Source organism: Pseudonaja textilis, chromosome 1 (genome assembly GCF_049901715.1).
Source record: "Pseudonaja textilis isolate UNSWEBS1 chromosome 1, rPseTex1.2, whole genome shotgun sequence".
NCBI lineage: Eukaryota > Metazoa > Chordata > Lepidosauria > Squamata > Elapidae > Pseudonaja > Pseudonaja textilis.
This window is the reverse complement of record NC_141990.1, coordinates 227,414,858-227,433,734: the sequence shown is the minus strand read 5'-3', so window position 1 is coordinate 227,433,734 and position 18,877 is coordinate 227,414,858. Positions and strand designations below refer to the sequence as shown.

Here is an 18,877-nt window from a genome sequence, read left to right as displayed (position 1 = left end):
CAAAATGTGCCTGTTTTGAGAATAGGTCAATGATTTTCCATACAACTTTATATCCGTTACTGGTTGGTAGTTCCACTATAAAAACCATGGCAATATCCTGCCATGGATGTTGAGGTTCAAACACTGTTCGTAATGATCCTAGTGGCTTTCCCAGTCTTGGTTTTGACATTGCACAGACATGACAATTTTTTATATATTGTTCTATTTCGGACCTCATTTTCAGCCACCAAAATTGGCGTCAAACTAAATGTAAGTTTTTTAAAAACCTGAAATGCCCAGCTTGTTTGTCATTGTGACATTTTTCCAAAATGTAATTCCTACATTTCTTCAGTACATAAATCCTGTTTCCTTTCCAAGCCAAATTATCTCTATAGTAAACCGAGTCAGCATTACTGGTAAGCCATGTATCTGTCCAAGTTGCCTCTCGCAACATATCCTCCTTTATTTCCTTTAACCATGTAGCCTGTTCCGTATTCCTGGGTGTGATTTCTGGGATCAGAGGCTGAACAATCACACCTCGAGGTTCATTGTATTGTGGTAGTCGGGACAGAGCATCCGCCATAAAATTTTGGCCGCGTGGTACATAGTGCAGTTGGAAATTAAACCGCTTAAAGTACATAGCCCACCTAATCTATTTGGGAGATAAATGACGGGGCATTTGTAAAGCCTCCAAATTCTTGTGGTCTGTCCAGACTTCAAAAACTTCTTTGGTGCCCTCTAATAAATGTCTCCATGTATTTAACACCCATTTCACCACAAATGCTTCCTTCTCCCAAATTGCCCATCCTCTCTCTGTTGGGGTGAATTTCTGGGATGTATAAGCACAAGGTTGTAACAGTCCTTGTTCATTTATTTGCAAAAAGACAGCGCTAACAGCCACATTGCTGGCATCAGCTTGAACCACATATTTTTTCATGGGGTCAGGATGTTTTAGAATCAGTGCCTGGGAAAACAATGTCTTCAAATTGTCAAACGCCTGTTGACATACGATGGGCCACTCCAGTTTTTGACTGGGTGTTGGCTTTGTTTTCTGATTCTTTGTTTTTAGTAGTTCAGTTAATGGTAGTACAATACTAGCAAACTGTGGTACAAATTGCCTATAAAATTTTGCGAAACCAAGGAAACTCTGCAATTGTTTATGGGTTTGTGGGGTTTCCCATTCCAAAACAGTGGTGACTTTATTGGGATCCATTTCGAAACCATCATGGGAAATTCTATATCCTATATAGTCCAATTTACTGCAGTGAAATTCACATTTTGACAACTTCATGTACAATTTAGCGTCTAACAATTTTCTCAATACGCTTCATACTAATTTTATATGTTCATCCAAGGTCTGTGTGTAAATTAGGATGTCATCTAAATACACTAGTATTCCATGATATAAACGTTCATGCAGCACCTCATTAATCAACTGCATGAATACTGCGGGGGCACCTTGCAGCCCAAATGGCATCACCTTAAATTGAAAACTACCAAGGGGACAATTGAAGGTAGTTTTCCACTCATCTTCTTGTTTAATACATATCCTATAATATGCTTGACACCAATCCAACTTCGTGAAGATTTTTCCAGTGGCCAACGTGGCCAATAAGTCACTGATCAAAGGCAGAGGATATACATTATTTATGCATACAGTGTTCAGCCCTCTAAAATCCACACACAAATGCAAGGTTCCATTCTTCTTCTCCCTAAACAATACTGGGGCACTTATATGTGATCGTCCAGGCTGTATGAAGCCACGGGCCAAGTTTTTATCTAAATAATTCCTCATTTCTTCCATCTCCTTGGGAGTCATTGCGTACATGTGAGGTTTAGGTAACTGCACCCCTGGGATCAATTCTATTGCACAGTCGGTTTTATGGTGAGGGGGTAGGTGTTCGCATTCCTCCTCATTGAACACTTTTGCGAGATCCAAATACTCAACCAGGTAGGGGAGTTTTTGATGTTCACCTATGGTGGTTGCTAATTTGTTTCGTGAATTCTGCATGAACTCCCCGGGATTTGCCTGATGGGGGATCTGGTCCTACCACCAGTCGTAAATGATGACAACTACCCTCCCACCATATAACGGGCTCCCACCTATCCAACCACACAAGGCCTAGTATTAGTACCTAGCGCATATGCGGGACAACAATAAAGCATAGCTGTTCCCAATGAGCTCCAATTTCAAGTTTAATAGGAGTAGTCATCGTCGTAGCTGGGGACCCCCCAAGCAGGGACCCATTTACCTGTTCGACACTCATTGGTGTGGGCAATTGTTCCACCTGTAACTTCAGTTCATCCACTACTCATTGGCTAATAAGACACCTGGTACATCGCATGTCTATCAGGGCCCCATATCTACCCCTTAGTCCCGTATTCCTGCCGTCCAATATCACTGGTATCACGAAAGGGTGAACTGGGGCACTCACCATCGTATCGTTGTGGCTTTCCTCACCACTATCATCCAACCCCGACACTGCTCTGGGTTGACTACGTTCATCCAATTGACAGTGTCTTGATGGTGACGCTTCCCCCTTTGTTTTCTGAAGCAGTCCTTGTGATCTTTTGGTACTACTTCCTTGTTTTCTAAAACCAAATTTTGTCACTGCTCCCAGAGGTGCCTTTGCTGTTTGTTTCATACCTTCATTGGCAAGTTCAGGGCATTCCAATGCCCTATGCCCTACTAGATTACATCTGAAACACCGCATAGCTGGGCGACTCCTGCCACTCGGTGGACTGTCACCTGATCTGCTTCAACCTCCCATGACATTGAGATCCACTTTAGGTACCTTTCAGAAGGAATCAGGCTTGGTTCTGAACTCCTTTAGCCCGACATCTAGTTCAACCACTATTCTGTACCATTCTGTCAAATGTTGAGGGACTCCTCTATATAGACAAGCCTGTCTTAAACCACGATCTAAGCCAGCACAGAATTCTCGGACCAACAGACGCTCAGGCCAAGACCTTAACTTTCCAGCCAAATGTCAGAAATCCCATACATATTCAGTTGCTGGTCTCCCATCTTGCCTCAATGCCATTATAGCTTCCTCAGTTTGGTGGATGTGGGATCTATCTTCAAAATGATTACGGAGTGAATCCAGAAACAGACTGACATCTACCAACTCTCGTGCCCATTCACTATGTAACTCCGCAACCCAGTCCGCTGCATCCCCTGTTAAAACTCCCGTAATAGCCACCACTATGGACCACTGGGACAGATAGCAAGATGCATATCATTCCAGGTGATTAACCACTTGGCTTAGGAACAGTGTGATATGGTCTGGGTTCCCATCAAATGTAGTTTGCAAGGGTGGTGGTCCCCACACTATATGTTGTGGCCACTGTCCAGACATTCCCTGATGACCCCAAGAACCCTCCTGTTGCCTACATCGAGGTGGTGACTCCCTTCAAGCAAAACTAGAGGACATCGGCCTTGTCCCCCTGTCCTGGGTTCTGATGGCCCGGCAATATCAGCCAATGATGCATCGAATCCAGGTGTCAAGTCACTTCCAGTCCTCTTACTATTACGTTCTCTCCCGTCCCTAGGGATAGAACTGAAATATGAAGTATCATCAGTACAAGCTCCTGATCCCTCCCATCTTCCTTTTGGGCTGGAATCCTGTATACTCAGATCTCCATACTTTATTCTTAATAGTTCTATAGTACTGGCTCCCAAACTGGAGGTGAAGGTACTCCAGGCATCTTCCGCAACTATTTTCCTTTCTCTCCACTTCTCAAACAATCCAGTATTGAAAGCCGCAAAAGCAGGGGGTTTTCCACAAATGCTTCGTCCCCCACACTCCTCCTGGAACTCCAAATCACTCCTACGATCTTACCATAATTTTGGTCTAGTAACTCTTTGTACATCTTTGGGAATATCTCCAGTATCACCAGCAGATGGCGTGTCTCCACTTATAAACCCCTCTGTAGACTCACGCACTCCATCATCCCGCAGAGAAATCTCTTCCTCATCCAACCTCTGATGCAAGAGGCAAAACCAAATCCATGTTTATGCCTTCCGCCATCTCTCCCCAATGCAGCACACCAAACAGTTCATGGGGTTTGGGGGGGGGGGATGACAGACGCACAAGAGGATTTGAAGAGAGCTGACTTTCTTCTCAGCTGTTTCATCGAATTCCAGGCAGGAAGGGAAACAAAGGTCTCAAGGTAATGATCAAATGAATCTTTATTCGTCCATACAATGTTCCCGATTCAGGTAACAATGAGTAGCCAAAAGGAATTAAAGTCAGCTTTGGCGCACCTTGCAGCCAGAGCTGTATTTATACACCAGTTAACAACTTAATGAGTTTATCCACCATCCGGTGAGCGCTACTGGATCACATCCAGTCACCATGTAACACCCTAAACACTGTGCTTTTTATCCTTTAATTATTTAGTCCTATTTACTATACTTGTACAAATATCGTATTCCAACTTTGTATTTATGCCTATGAAGTGACCCTCCACCCCTCCTGAGATTGTTAGTTCAATAGCAGCAACCAAATCACTTTGTCTACAACAGCCCGCAGGATGTAACAGCTCAGCGTGTGACGTCAGCAAGGCTCATTATCTCTGTGAAATAGTCGAAGCCCCAGGTTGGATGGTTAACAGCACTTCCCCACTCAATAGCATAGTCCGACATGGCACAACACATCGTGTCACAGCTCCAGCATGCCCTGGAGACATGACAATATTCTACCATGGTAGGAAGCACCTGCCAGCCGACCGACACTAGGTCGGAATTGCTGATCAAAATGGACGACGAGCCCTGATGACGTCAGACGCTGAACTATCACAAGTTGCAGGCGGTTATCGGCAGAGCGATGAACATGCTGACCATTAAAATAATGACCTCAGGGGGTGAATATAGACTGGGAGGGCACAGGGGAGTTGGTGGGATGTGGATATGAGTGTGCTGTGGCGAGGGTATGGTAAAAGAGGGTGGATAATTAACAGAAGAATGCACAGTATCGAGGATTATATAGTGACTGGAAATTAAGCAGTAGTGTTCACCGGATGGTGAATAAACTCATTATGTTATTATCTGGTGTATAAATACAGCTCTGGCTACGAGGTGCACCAGAGCTGACTTTACTATCATTTTTGATGCTTGTTGTTACCCGAACCCAGAACAATATATGGACGAATAAAGACTTTTCTACTTGCTGTGGAGCTTTGTTTCCCTTTCTTTCTGGACTTTGGCTGAACAGCTGAGAGTATTATTTGTAATAGTCATGCCTCTTCTTTCTTCAGTAGCTGCGATATATCTTCATGGGCAATCTTCTATCATCAACCCAGATAATTAATATTCTGTTTATTAGTGCAAGATCTTAGAGTAAATAAGAAAAGTGAACACTATATTTGCTTATTGATATAGCCAACTCACTAGTCTTTGCAGCCACACTGTACCATTTCTTATTACCTATGCTTGGATTAGCTTTCTGCTTTTATTTCCATCTCCTGTGTTCTAATGAAAGAAATCCATTGGATTTTTCATGATACCACTTCACCCTCTTACACAAGAGGCTACTGTTAATTTAAGACACAGTGTTACATCTTCTCAGTAGGTATTACCTTGAATTTTTTGAATTCTAGCTTCTTCTGTTGATTTGTTGCTTGGTTGCTCTAAATTTTCCCTAGTTGTTTATACCAGAAAAATAATAATGAAATAAATGTTGAATTACAGTCTGTTGAAGAAAATGTTACACAGTACTTGCTTTGCCTGACTACTTATCTGTTGCTTTCCATTTATCTTTCTTTGCTAAATGTGGCTTGAGTCATGATACCTTGTATAACTGTGTACATTTGATGGAATGCATGTTTAAATGGAGGCCTATGTCTGGAATTAAAGTTGTGCTTAGCTATTGAAAACTCCTGACCCATATATACGGTATCTTGTGGAGGTAGCCAAATCATCCACTTAACTTAGCTAGCTCTAAACAACTGGGACTCTTCCATGTGAATTGCAATTAAAGTAGCTCTAGTTTTAATACTGCCATACTTTTCTAGGTCAAGGCCACTATTTTAGAATATGGATTCATTCTCTTGAGCTCTCATTAGAACCTGTGCTATTTAAATTCTAGATCACACATGGACAACCCACAACCTAGCAGGCTACTTTCTCTGGCCTGTGACTTGGGGATATTTTTCTCTACTATCTGCTTTATCAGCAGTGAAAAAAAGATTTATCTCTCTACTGTTATCTAGAAGAAAAACAACAACCCTTGTTCAGGATCCTTTGCTCCAATGTTTATAAAATATCTGAATAAAAACAGCAAAGTAGCACAAATCCAAGGAGTAAAATGGTGGGATTAAAACCCATCTCCTTCCCAACTATCTTAAGAGATGTAAGAGAGAGAAAATGATATCTGAACACTATTTCTCTGGATAATTCAGGCTCAAAAAGCAGTTAAATGAGCCATGGTGGCACAGTGGTTAGAGTGCAGTCCTGCAGGCTACTTCTGTTGACTGTTGGCTGCCTGCAATTTGGTAATTCAAATCTCACCAAACTCAAGGTTGACTCAGCCTTTCATCTTTCCAAGGTGGGTAAAATGAGGACCTAGATTATTAGGAGCAATAGGCTTACTCTGTAAACTGCTTAAGAGAGGGCGGTAAAACACTGTGAAGCAGCATATACTGTAAGTCTAAGTGCTATGGCTATTGCTAAATACAGATTTCCTCCCCACAACATCATCTTTCCTTCCCCCCCCCTCCCAACCTTTACTTTTATTTTTCTTTATTTTTAATTTGTGAGAGAGGAGCAGTTCTTAATAGTTGTTTGATCTGTACTTTTTTTTTAATGCAATGTTCTTTTTCTGCTATAATTGTTCTATAGAAAGGCGTGCAGCTGGAGTGCCATGAAATCATAAAGCATACTAATGATAATCTATGGTTGGTTCTGGGTGTTGAATTGCAATAAGGCTTGCCCTGTCCATGTTAGGGACATTTGCTGAATCTCTCCATTAACAGCCAAAGCAGCAGTGTTTCAATCCCTGGTTTGATCTTCCCAGTCTGAGACCTTGTTTGGCAAAGGAACTACCAAGAATTTATAGTTGTTTTTTCTTCTTACCCTCCTCCACCAAGGTGAAATTAGAACAAAGTATTAAAAAATATTGATTCAACCAGATGTTTGTTGAGTTTAACAGAAAATAGTATTAAGTACTAAGCCCAGTAGAAATCCAAGCAAAATACAAAAAGTTCTTGAGAAGTGAATCTGAGGCACTTGACACATGCGTAGAGAAGAAACGATTCATCAGTTCTGATGGCCAGCAGACCTTTCATTTTTTAGGATTGCTGAGAGATGTGGACAAAAAGCAAGTGAAACACTTTAAAGGACAATGTGGCAATGTGATGGAGACGTGGCTAACTTTGGGCTTTCTCTTCTCAGGGACACCCTCCCGTGATGTCCTCCTGGTTTCAGTCATCATCACCATTAGCCTTAGTGTCACCATTGTCCTGTGTGGAATTTGCCAGTGGTGTCAGCGCAAACTGGTAAGTTGTAGTTATATATGATCAGCTACACAAAGGAAGACGCCCCAGAGCGGTGGGGAAAGTAGTGGTTGTGTTTTCTTGGCAAACCATCTGTTTAAAGGCATGGAGACCCCAGAGAAATTATTATAAAAGCTATAAAAACTTAGAGAAGTTCCTTCTGTAGAGGGGGGAAGGCTAAAGCACGAGTTTTATTGCAAATAGTAGCAAGATGATGATATAGGGCCACCAATTACAATGGGTCTGCATATTTATTTTAATCACACTAATTTAAGATCAAGAGCTTCAGGAAAAGAGTTGAAATGAAACACTAGATTGGAAAGAAGGCAGAAGTGGAAAGAGGCAAACAGATGAACATCACAGAGATATCTGTCCTTTACAGAACAACGTGGGATTAAAAGATCAGAGCCCTTGCAGGACATGGTGCTCTTTCATCCAAATTAAGGTGCATATTGATTAAGGGTGACTATGTTATTTGGGCAAATGAACCAGAATGCACTTGTCTTCACAGGTTACAGTAAAAATACAGCAATAATACATAATTATTTGTTGGGGTTCTCTCTTTTCATGATATGCTAACACCTGCTGCTTAAAATAGTAATCTTATTCAACACAAGGGGATGATATTGAAAAAAAGGCATAAATTGAGGTTGTGGAAGATATCAAACCTGGGCATCTGATGGAATCCCCCCTTCTGCAAATATAGCTGAAGACAAAGGGAGAAGATGCACATGCTAAGCCAAGAACAGTGAAAGGAGGTGTCTCTCCTTAATGCTTCTTTTATGTCAAGTGCAGTGACGGTATCCAAGGCTGAGAGATGTATATAAGATCGTTATGGAGTTTTAAGCTGTTTAATAAAAATTGGACTCAGTCTAAGGCTATATGATGGGGTGGGTGGGAGAGGGATAACTCCTTTACTGTAAAAGGGGAATTCGGGGAAATGCGGGGTGGGGGTGAGCTAACTGGGGCTTTTCTGCTCTGAAGCCTTAAGCCGCTTAACTCCCATGTGTAAATTGGCTAGATAAAGCTCTCCATTATTTCTGCTTGTTAGAATCTGGTTGTGAAGCATGATCACCTGATTGCGGGACACTGCAACAATCATAGATATGCACTGGTTGCAAACTGTCTGAATCGCAATTTTGTGACCACAAGATGCTGCAACAGTCATAGATGCAGGGACAGATCAGGAAGCTGTTGTTTTCTTCAACCATCATAACTTCAAATGGCCACTAAATCAGGTAGTCAGTAAGCAAAATCTATAGTAGAAAGTAGCAGGAGAGTTCTCAACAGTTCCTTAGTCAAACAACCTGAGATAAAAGAATAACATTCATCTCACTCTTCTGTGGCAGAAGGAAGGTGCAACTGCTAAATAATCAAGTATTTGGTATTTTGTTTAATCCAAATTTGGGAGCTAGATGGAGAAAACTTAATTTAGTCTTGAAGACATCCTGCCCCTTTGTTTGAAAGTGTCCCTTCTAGGCAATGTCTTTTTCTTTTCTTTTTTCTCCCATTTATTTATTTATTTATTTATTTAGATTTGTCAATCACTTACAAGATACAGGTATAAGAATAAACATAGTTTTGAATACATGAGATAGATACTTATAAGAAAAATAAAAAGAAACAATAGGACAGAGACGGTAGGCATGATTGGTGCACTTATGCATGCCTCCTACAGGCCTCTTAGGAAGCGGGTGAGGTCAATAGTAGACAGTCTAAGGTTAAAGTTTGGGGAAGAAACCACAGAGTCAGGTAGAGTATTCCAAACATTGACCACTCTGTTGCTGAAGTTGTACCTTTTGCAGTCAAGTTTGGTGTGGTTAACCTTGAGTTTGTATCTATTGTGAGCCCTTCTATTGTTATGATTGAAGCTGAAGTATTCATTTGCAGGTAGGACATTGCAATGTATGATTTTATATACTATATTTAGATCGGACCGGAAGCGGCATAGTTCTAGGTTTTCTAGGTCTAGAGTTTCAAGTCTGGTGGCATAAGGTATTCTGCAATGAGTAGAGGAGTGGAGAACTCTTGTGAAATATTTCTGGACTTTTTCAATTGTGTTAATATCAGATACATGATATGGGTTCCAGACTGATGAGCTGTATTCAAGTATAGGTCTAGCAATGTTTTGTATGCTCTAGTTAGAAGTGTGATATTACCAGAGAAGAAGCTACATAGGATTAGATTAACAACTCTTAATGCCTTTTTGGCTGTGTAGTTACAGTGGGCTCTAGCACTTAAATCACTAGAGATGAGTACTCCAAGGTCCTTGACAGAATTTGGATCCTCAACAAAGTCTTGACTATTTAGCTTGTATTTTATGTTCTGGTTTTTTGTTTTTTGTTTTGCCAATATGTAGGACAGAGCATTTATTTGCTGAGATTTGAAGTTGCCATTTGTTTGACCATTCTGACACATAGTTGAGGTCTTTTTGAAGGGTAGCAGTATTGTCTGTGGTGTTGAATAGCTTTACATCATCAGCGAAAAGAATGCAGATGCTCTTAATATGATCACAGAGGTCATTTATGTAGAGTATGAAGAGAGTTGGTCCTAAAACACTGCCTTGGGGGACACCACTGTTGACAGGTACAGAATTTGATAGGACACTCCCAATTTTGACCATTTGTTGTCTGTTTGACAGGAATGCTTCTATCCAGTTATGTAGGTGTCCAGAGATGCCATAAGATTTTAGTTTTAGGAGTAGTTTGTCGTGTACCACTGAATCAAAGGCTTTACAGAAGTCTATGTAGATTGTGTCTATTGCTTTGCCTTGACAGAGTTATGTAGTCCATATGTTTTTGCAGTGTGAGAGTTGCAGATTATAGGATAGATTTTTTCTGAAACCAAATTGTTTATTAGAGAGTAGGTTGTTTGTCTCTAAGTGGAGGATAATGGATTGGTTAATAATTGATTCCATGACTTTACAGGTGACGCAGCATAAGGAGATTGGTCTGTAAGTTTCAACTAGGCTGGGTCTCCCTTTTTGAAGATGGGATGACTGTGGCTTGTGACCATAGTTTTGGCAAGGAGCTGGTCCTAAAAGATTTTTCAAAGAGTCTGGTCTAGGTTCAGCTATGGCAGTGGATAAGAAGTAGGCATATATTCCGTCCGGTCCAATAGATAGGGATGGTTTTAGATTACACAATGCTTTTTCAACGATGTCTTCTGTAAAATGGATATGTATTAGATCATTGTAGTTGTCTGTGGTTCGACTAGGAAGTACTGGGCTTGATCCATTGCCGTTTACAAATACTGAGCCAAAGAATGTGTTAAAGAGGTTTGCTTTGATGGTGTCGTTGTTGCAGTCTTTGCCATTGGGTCCTTTCAGGGGTGGGATAGACCTTGAGTCTTTTAGTGTGTTGTTTACAAAATTGTAGAAAGCATGGGTGGAATTTGTGCGTAGAAGGTTTTCCTCTTGTTTAATGTGATAATTAGTACATTCAGTTTTTATCTGGTGGCATCGATTTTTGTATTGGCTTTTGAAGTTGGCAACGTGACCAGATTTGTTTTTTCGCCAAAGTGATCTCTTTTTAGATTGAAGCTTCCTTATTGTTATGAGTAATCTGTTTTTCCTGGTTTTGGGAGTTGCTATTGGTACATATAGTTTGATGGCTCTTTTGATTTCTAGTAAGAATATGTTGTAATGGTCTTCAACAATATTGCATTCAGTGAATAGAAATTGCCAATCAAGGGAAGAGAGATCGTTGATTATAAGATCATAATTGCCTTTTTTGAAGTTATAATTGGGGATTTTGTTGTTGTGATGATTTTTGTGTGGACGTATGTTGAGACAAAAGTCAATCATGTTGTGGTCACTGTTGGAAAAGGGTTCTTTAATTTGTATTCCGTAAATTGAATTCAAACTATTGCAGAAGATGAGATCGATGCAGTTGTTAAGCCTAGTATTGTTGGTTACTAGTTGTTCAAGTCCCAGATTTGTTACAGCATTGTAGAAGGTTACATGTATGGGTTCAGTTGTACATTCGTTTAGGGTCCAGTTAATATGAGATAGATTGAAGTCACCAAGAAAGATAAAAGCGTGTGGGCAGGATGCTGCCCATATTAGTAGTATATTAGTAGCTTGTTTACATTTTCGAAGTATTAATCAGGGATTCTGTAACATAGTAAGAACCGAAATGTGATATTTAAGGTCAGTTCACAGATAATGGTCTCAGGAAGAGCAAGTTCTTGGGTAACTTGGATGTTTTTTAGATGTAAGGACTCTACGGATTTCACGATCAGATTGGTAAAAAGGATAGTCTCTTACTGAGATAATGGAGTCAGGGAGAGATGTGTTGAGCCATGTTTCACAGACAAATATGATGTCGAATTTAGCCGTATTTAGTAAGAGGAGAAATTCAGGTAGTTTATTTACAAGGCTTCTTGCATTGAGTAGCTTGTATTTAAGGCCAGTTGTAGTTTGAATTGAGGTAGTTGGGGGCATGTGTGCCTAGTCTTGGGTGATGGTGGATTGGTTAAAGTAGGGTTAGATGCTGAGTTGTGGGTTGTGTGACTTTCTTTGATATAGTCTGCATGGTAATCAATGTACAGAACCTTCTCTCCATTGTCTAGACCAGTGGTTCCCAACCTTTTTTTCACCCCACACCCCTAAAGAAATTTCACTTGAACCTCGCACCCCCTGGAATAAAAATGCCATCATATAGCCAATATCCTATTATTTACCTGGACTTTTCTCACACCCCCTGGAATATTGTCTCGCACCCCCAGGGGGTGGGAGCACCCCAGGTTGGGAACCCCTGGTCTAGACGATGTCTTATAATGGCATTTCACATAATCTGTACACAGCCCACGTCTCTTTTGTCAAAGTTTCTTATTGGTTGACTTTTTCATTCTTGTGCACATCAGTCACAATCTTTTGCACCACCACACATATCATTTTTTTTTTTTGCAGAAGAAAGCCTCATTATTGCTGTTATGAATGCTACTTAAAATGCATACTGTAGGTGTCACAATGCAAGCACAGAAGAAGAATGCAGACTGCCCATTCAGGTGCCTATAAGCCCCATAAGCCCAGATTATCAGAGCAACTCCAGAAATGCTGGCAGATGGCCATTTTCAGTACAACAGAATGGGAGGCATATTAAATGCATAAGAGATAACTATATTAACAGTAATTGATATAATTTCCTTTAAATTAAATCTAATACAGTTTTTTCCTTAACAAAACAATTTCCTTCTCTTGATCTATCTATTTTTTTGAAGAAGGCTAATGTCAAGCTTTTAAAGACCTGGGTCTTAGGCAGGGGTGGGATTCAGACCGGTTCTATGAAACAGGTTGTTATGATTCTGTGCAGTTCGGAGAACTGGCAAATTGTGCCCCTGGGTGGCCCCTCCCATCTCTGCCCGCCCCTCCCCTCCTCGCCCAGTCAGAGCTTATCATACCTGCACAACTTTGCGTATATGCCCGACATCACTGACTGCATTCTTTCCCTCCCAGTCACTCCTTAAGGTATGTCTTTTTTCTCCGCTCCCAATGATCAGCTGTTCCTATGATCAGGTGTGCTAGGAATTCCCTTGCTTACTTACTTTTTGGCCCAGGAGGTTCCCTGAGGCCCAGAAATCCCCAAACAGAGTGGGGGGGGGTGCTGCGTGAACCCCCCCATGCCCAATTTTTTCCTTCCTGAGCCCCAGGGAAGCCTTCTGGGAGTAAAACGCCCCCCACAGGAGGCTCCCCTGAAACGCAGGAGGCCCCAAAACAGAGCGCAGGGGGAGGGTGCTTTGCGCCCCCCCATGCTCAGTTTTTCCTTCCTAAGCCCCAGATAAGCTTCCTGGGAGCAAAGCGCCCCCGGAGGTTTCCTGGGGCTCAGAGGGCCCAAAAAACAGGGAGGGGGTTGCTGCAGAAAAAGAAGAAGCCATGCCCACCCAGTCACAGGCCCACACCCACCTAGCCGCACCCACAGAACCGGTTGTTACAAAATTTGAATCCCACCCCCGCCTTAAACAGACAGTACTATATGTTGAATCGACGGTCTGTTGCTAAAGGCATGTTTAGTAGCAGATATCATACATTCACTCTATTATTTAATTACATGTGGTATTTGTTTTTGTTTCTTAATGTTATCTTTAAATGGAGCATTTGTCAATAGTTACAGAATTCTCCAACAGAATTCTCTGTTATAGCTCTGTGACCTTTTAAAAAGGCATTAGAAACTGTCTCAATATATTACTTCAAGAAAGAGTAGATAATTCCCCTGCTTTTATTTGTATTTTATTTTCTATGCTTCATTTTCATTAGAAATTTATTAATTTTTTTAAAGTATAACCATTTTACTGATCTAAGTCGCTGTTGAAAGGGTCAAGAAAATTGGAATGCATGTCTAACTTCATTTATGTTTAATTAAAAAGAAGGAAGGGAACAAAATTATCCCATTATAAGAAGACTGTAAAATCTCTTTCTCTTTCTCTTTTTCATTAAATTTAGAATGAATTGCCTTCTAGGCCATTACTTAATGTGCACTTGTTGTCCACAAGTGCTATAATGTGGCACATTTCTCACATTTGTGTTGACCTCTGCTGAAGGTGCTTCTGGCTGCATGCAATCTCCATGTGGGATACACTACTAGGCCACCCAGTGAGGTTATGGAGTCTTTTCTTGACTGTTTTATTACATTACTCTAACCCTGCAAGGTATCTGCCAGTCAAGTTAGCTTGTAACTCCTAGAATTCCATTCTGCGAGCTGTTCAGGGTGACTAGAAATTACAGTGGCAACATTTACAGTTCTTCCAAATACTGTAAAGCTTTCTGGCAGCTGGCAAATCTTTAAATTCCAGGATAAAAACTATCAATACAAGCATGAGTGTGCTGCTATTTCATGAACAAAGGGCTCTCCAGTCATAGATCGGGGAAGAGATGGAAGTTATTTGATACTCCAGAAAAACAAAGACATGGTGTTTCTCTCACTTTTTCTTTCTTGGTATTCTTCAAGAACCAAGGCAGAGAAGTGTGATTAGGTAACAATGCAGGCAGTCCTTTCTCACTCAGTCCTTTCTGAACTACTGCTCTTACTAGACATCTCTTAACACAGGTTTGAACTACCATCCTCATGGTGCCTACATTCCTTCCTTCATCTTTGCAAATATGACCAAACTACTGTGAGCAATATTTCTCTTCACATTATCTCAGCATTTAGATCAGGGGTGTCAAACTCAAGGCCCGCACTCTGTTTTCACTGGCAGAGGGATGCAGGATATCAAGCTGGCCATGCCCCTGGCCACGTCCACTCTCCCCAAGGTCAAATACCAGATGCGGCCCCCCAATGAAATCCAGTTTGGCACCCCTGATTTAGATGGTTATGCTGTAATAGTTTAAAACAAAACATCAGTAGTTCTGACACCTGCACGCCCCTCACCAATTTAAGAGTGGACTCCCTCCACCATGTTGTTGAACAAAAACAAACAGGAAAAAAGGGCATAAGGCACTCAGATAATGAGAAGAGCAACGATTTATACATTTTCAGGGATCTGAATTTGCAAATAACTTTGCAGAGGCTGACGTTTCGGGGATTCACGTTTAGTGTTACGGATGAAGATTGGAAAAGCAAAACCATAGCCATTCAGATGCAGTGTTGCACAATTGTTTAATAGCAATCTGAATGTTTCTGCAATTTCAAAATCTTTGCCTAACTCCTGTATATGCAATCTAAGTAAAGCTTTGATTAAATATTTTGATCGAATGTGCACATAGACTTGCTCGGTATGTTACCTCACAGAGCAGCAGAGGGGTAATATGGTATGTGCCCTCTTAGCACCTTATGTCTTATAACACAATAAACGCTACAAAAATATTTAGTATAAACTTTATGACTTTATTTTATTAGATTTTTGAAGTATTACACCAGGTCAAGACCCCCTCATACACACGGCAATGGGAAATGGAATTCAGGAAGCATAGTTAAAAGTTAAACATATGTAGCATTATTGAGCTCCATCTTTAAGCAGTGTTGATGACAACAAAAGTATCCTATTTCTTGGAATACATAAGAAAGAGTCATGTGTTCATATTAAACCAGTTTATTCAATTCAATGTAGACAATACCCAACCCTCAACTGACTCTCCATTTTATAATAGCTCAGATTTTTATAAAAATCTACCTTATAATAGTTTTTTTTAGATAAATATCTGTGCAACTTGGGTTATGTTGTAGTAGCTGCATCTTGGATGCTCATCACCTTGACTACAATATCTACTTGACTACTCATCTACTTATCTACTCATTAGAATGTTCTACTTCAACATGTTTCCTTAACTGTCTTTTTCAAAGTTAGCAGATAGTTATATTTTATTCAACTGAATAAGCTTTGAAAAATGCATAAGATTTTCCCAGGCTCCAGGCAATCAAGGCAGATGACCAAGATCCCAACTGTGTAGAGGCGCCAGATGGTATTTGGTTTCCAGCATTTGTAATAGATGGCTTTAAATGGGTGTGTATTGTTAGCTCTAATTTCATGTTCAGAAAATAATATTGTTTAGAAATAGAAGATCTAATTTTTGCAGAGATGTTTCTCTTGCTATTTGTAGCACTTAATGAGTAGATTTACCATGCAATACTGACATCAGTTAAAGTATCCCTCATTTATCAGCTTCTTCCTGACCAGTTCAGGGTTGACTCTGAATTTTTTTTTCCAATTTCATTGTACACATGTTGTGCATTGACAATAAATGATTGATTGATTGATTCCAAGGTCAGTAAAATGAGGACCCAGACTGTTGGGAGTAATATGCTAATGTACACCTTCCAGAGAATGCTGTAAAGCAGACTTCCTCAATCTTTCCATCTTTGTTGACCAGCAAGGGGGAAAGAGGATGGTTCTGTATGAGTGACAGGCATGAGCATGTGCCCAGCTCCATTTGTGCAAGTGGCAGGCATGCATGCCTACCTCTCATGCAAATGGAGCACACTCGTGCTTGCTGCTGCTCACACAAAATGGGATGGAGCACACATGTGCTTGCCCACCACTTCCATGCCTGATTCCAAGACCCAGTAGTGGGCAGCAGCCTGGGGGCTGGAGACCCCTCCTGTAAATCGCTATGAAGCAGTATATAAGTCTTAAGTGCTAGTGTATTCTTTCTCTGGAAAAATATATGTCCTCTATGTGGGAGGAACTACTCCAACAAAATGGCGATTCTAGGCTAAATTACATGATGTAGGATCCAATCAGTGGTGGTATTCAGCTGGTTCACACCAGATCAGGCGAACTGGTAGCAAGAATTTGGCGTGGGTTGCTGAACCGGTAGTAACTTCTGGCTGGCCACGCATAGATCAGCTGTGCCAGGATTCCACTTGCTGAGGCCCAGGAAGGCAAAAAGTGGAGGGAGGAGCTCAGCCCTCTCCCCTCCATTTTTTGCCTTCCAGGGCCCCAGAGGAGCCTCAGGGGAGCAAAAATGCCCCCCCAGAGGCTCTTCTGAGGCTAGGAAGCTCCCAAAAATGGGTGGGGGTGGCAAAAAAAGGGGGGGAAAGGCCACACCCACCCATTCACATGGCCACGCCCACCAAGCCACACCCACAGAACCGGTAGTAAAAAAATTTGAATCCCAGCACTGGATCCAATATATGTGTTTAAGCCTATTTGTGTGCAGTCATGTAAAAGACTTAGTATGGAAGACCAAAAACAGCATCTAAGAGTGAGGTGGTAAATCTTCCTCCAACCCACAGATTAAAAAGAGACAGGGAATATAACGTCCAGATGACCAATCCCATCATCTCCCAGCACTCAAGCCCATGGAAAACCACTATTTTGCTATCTCCTCAAAGGAGCAGCCATCTAGAATATATGTGGCTGATCTCCCAACCTCTTGTTTTTATTATTAAATTTATATGCCACCCATCTTACCATCAAGTGATTCTAGTTGCTTACAACAACTTAAAAATCACAATATGAAACATTCAAACAAACATTACCATTAAAATTAACAATGATAGCTAAAGAGGGAGCAATATACAGCAGGGTAGAGGTAGAATCTTTCCTTGATCTGATAATCATCTACAGTATGGAATGCTTCCATAGGGACCCCAGGTCAATTAGCACCTTGAGGAGCACAATGTTCCAGAGGATAAGAGCCATGCAGAGATGATGATTCTCCTGGACCCCACCACCCAGAATTCCTTGACCAATGGAGTCGGAAGCATGTCCCTTTTGCCAGGATAGGTGGGCAGGCAAATCCTATCAGGGTAAGATGGTTCCTCAGGTATGTAGAGAAGTTCCAAGGAACTGGTCTACATACTGGCTCTGTATTTTTTTCCATGGTTGTTGGCTTCATTTTCACAGAGCCATCTTCAGTTGCCATACCTCTGTTGGAAGCCTCAGAAAACTACTTGTTTCCATAAAGAGATGGGAAGGCTGGGGGAAAGTTAGACATAATGAATCAGAAACTCATCATTCACTTCTTCTGTTGGTATGGTCACAATTGTGATGTTATCAGCAATATTGATTCCCTCTACAGAAGGTATTTCATGCTGACGATACTGCATTGTGCATTAATGTAATCTAATACCACAAAATATGGCTGATGTGAAATTTGGGTTTAAAAAAACTTCTGAGATAAATCAGGTCAGCATTTCAATGTTTAATCATGACCATTTTAATATTTATATGAAATGATAGAGAGCAGTTGGACTAAGTGCAACATATTTTTTAGAAGTCTTACATTTTCTCCAGAGGAGAAGGGGAAAGAAATAATGTTGGCTAAAATTAAATCAGATGCAGTTTTGCCAAAGCTTTTTGTGTCATAAAAATTGTATAAATGGGAAGAATTTCAACAGATGCAGCATCTTCTATGGTAGGGAAACCAAGAACAAGTTCCTATAAAATTCTGTCTTCTGGAAAGTTTCTATCATTCATCTAGAATGGAGATGAAAGGATATAGCCTTAAGCATCCTTATTGATAAGTAAGAAACATTTCATTCAGAAAGACCTAGTTCTGCTTAGGATTAAATCAGGATTAAATGGCAGCTGGTCTGGACCAGAACTAACACTCTCCTGATTTCTAACCTAATGCTTTAATCACAAACATACTCCTTGACTTATGACCATTTGCTTAACAATGATGCAAATTAGCAACAGCCTTGAAAAGGTGTTTTCCACTTTCCAAAGCACTTCTGACCTTTGTAAAATATTGCACTGCCTCCCAATAATCATGTGATTGCAATCTGGATACCTGGTAACCTGTTCATACATACAACTGTCAAGCATCCCACAATCATGTGGTCATTGTTTGCAATCTTCTCTGGCAACTTCTCCAAAAAGCCAGTGGAGAAGTGGGTAGGGAAGGTTGCAAGCTGCTGCTTGCTGAGATGACTGTCTCTTGTTTATGTGGCTGGATGAAAGAGCTGCCTGCAGTAGAACTTGGCAATCCAAGCAGGTACCAAAGTTGAAATCCTTTGGC

General features: G+C 40.9%; 1 protein-coding gene across 5 annotated transcripts in view; it reads left to right on the top strand.

The window, feature by feature from the left end:
* The window catches only part of SYT7 (synaptotagmin 7), a 297,640-nt gene that overhangs the window by 164,398 nt on the left and 114,365 nt on the right, over positions 1–18,877 (top strand). For all 5 annotated transcript variants that reach the window (XM_026720139.2, XM_087920840.1, XM_087920842.1 and 2 more), the window contains exon 2: positions 7,373–7,476. In XM_026720139.2, the coding sequence (XP_026575924.1) occupies positions 7,373–7,476 (104 nt within the window). The remainder of the gene's footprint in view (positions 1–7,372; positions 7,477–18,877) is intronic.